This window comes from Fonticula alba, assembly GCF_000388065.1.
Source record: "Fonticula alba strain ATCC 38817 unplaced genomic scaffold supercont2.1, whole genome shotgun sequence".
In the NCBI taxonomy this organism is placed as follows: domain Eukaryota; order Rotosphaerida; family Fonticulaceae; genus Fonticula; species Fonticula alba.
The window spans coordinates 3,512,422-3,513,708 of NW_009242971.1; the positions used below are offsets into that span (position 1 = coordinate 3,512,422).

Consider the following 1,287-nt stretch of genomic DNA (forward strand, 5'->3'; position numbering starts at 1 on the left):
CGGAGGAGACACCGTCTTGGCAAGCGGGGGGGGGGGGGGTCCTCGTTTGTGGTATTTCAAATGTTTATTGGTTATGGACCGGGTTTTCCGCCGGTGCGCTGGGCAGGGAGCAGTGCGGGGGAGAGGCGTGCGGCACGCAGATTGGCGGGGCAGCCCCCGGGGAGGACACACACACACACACACACATACGCACACACGTACGCGACCTAGCCCTTCTTGCTGGCACGCATGGCCGACTTGACCGCCTTGCGGATGGCCCGCTCGGCGTCCTTGGTCTTGGGCTTCTGCTTGTCACGCTTCTTCTCGGCCTTCTCCTGCTTCTTCTGCTTCTTGCTCTCGGCCTTGGCAGCGGCCTTGGCAGCGGCCTTGGCAGCGGCCTTCTGCTCCTTCTTGGCCAGCTTCTTGTCAGCAGAGGAGGAGGAAGAGGAAGAGGAGGACTTCGACCGCTTGGGGGCCGGGGCCTCAGGGGCCTCGGTCTCCTGCTGGTCGTCACTCTCATCATCGGTGGAGCGGGCGCGCTTTGCCCGGGACTCAGGAGCCGCACGACCCTCGGCCTCGGCGGCGCGCTGCTTGAAATAATCGAACATCGACACCGACTGGGTGATGGTCTTCACCCCGCCGAGGGTCTCAGAGTCCGAGTCGTCCGAGTCATCGGAATCCGACCCACCTCCCAGGCCCATTCCGCCGAAGCCCAGCCCGCTGCCGGAGTCCTCGTTGTTGGAATCCCCATTGGCATCGCGCTTCTTGCTCTTCTTGGTCACGGACATCCGGCTGGAAGCGAAGATGGCATCCATGTCCTTCTTCTCGTAGGTGGACAGGTCCTTGCTCTGGACAAAGCGCCGGTACAGCAGGTTGCGCCGGGTCTGCGACCGAGCCGGGGCGGGCTGCTCGGACGCCGCTTCGCCCTCGGTCGAGGGGTTGGCAAAAGCGCTGTTCAGGTCAGCCAACACATCATTGAAGGCCATGGCATTCTCCAGCCAGTTGTCGCCAGTGTTACGGTCCGCGCCGATGCCTGCGCCCAGGGGCAAGCGAGAGAGGGAGAAAGGCAGGCAGTAGGAGGTAGGCAAGTCAGCATGGATGGGCAGCGAGCCGCAGGCGGGGGGGGGGGGGGGGGGGGGAAAGCATCAACACGTTGCGAACATACCGCGGTTATCCGTGCGCATGGTCACCTTGATGTGGGATGTGAGGCCCTGGCGCTGACGTCCAAGACCATCGCCGGTGTTCCAGCCCATGGACTTCAGCATCCGATGTCCATAACCAGTCTCATCTGTGCGCGTGCGGGGGGGG

At 63.9% G+C, this 1,287-nt stretch overlaps 1 protein-coding gene across 1 annotated transcript; it reads right to left on the minus strand.

Moving 5' to 3' along the window:
- Window positions 1–169: 169 nt before the first annotated feature.
- On the minus strand, window positions 170–1,272 carry H696_00755 (hypothetical protein). The gene is made up of 2 exons (XM_009494639.1): window positions 1,145–1,272; window positions 170–1,012 (listed from the first exon to the last, which is right to left on the minus strand). Exons 1-2 carry the CDS (start codon window positions 1,242–1,244, stop codon window positions 207–209), a joined length of 906 nt encoding a protein of 301 aa, XP_009492914.1. The 5' UTR covers window positions 1,245–1,272; the 3' UTR covers window positions 170–206.
- Window positions 1,273–1,287: the final 15 nt, after the last annotated feature.

What these genes read in the sequence shown, in the direction of transcription:
- H696_00755 (XM_009494639.1), bottom strand. Translation starts at nt 1,244, where the DNA reads ATGCTGAAGTCCATGGGCTGGAACACCGGCGATGGTCTTGGACGTCAG. An exon ending in CATGCGCACGGATAACCGCG is followed by an intron (nt 1,013 to 1,144) that starts GTATGTTCGCAA and finishes CCCTGGGCGCAG; the next exon opens with GCATCGGCGCGGACCGTAAC.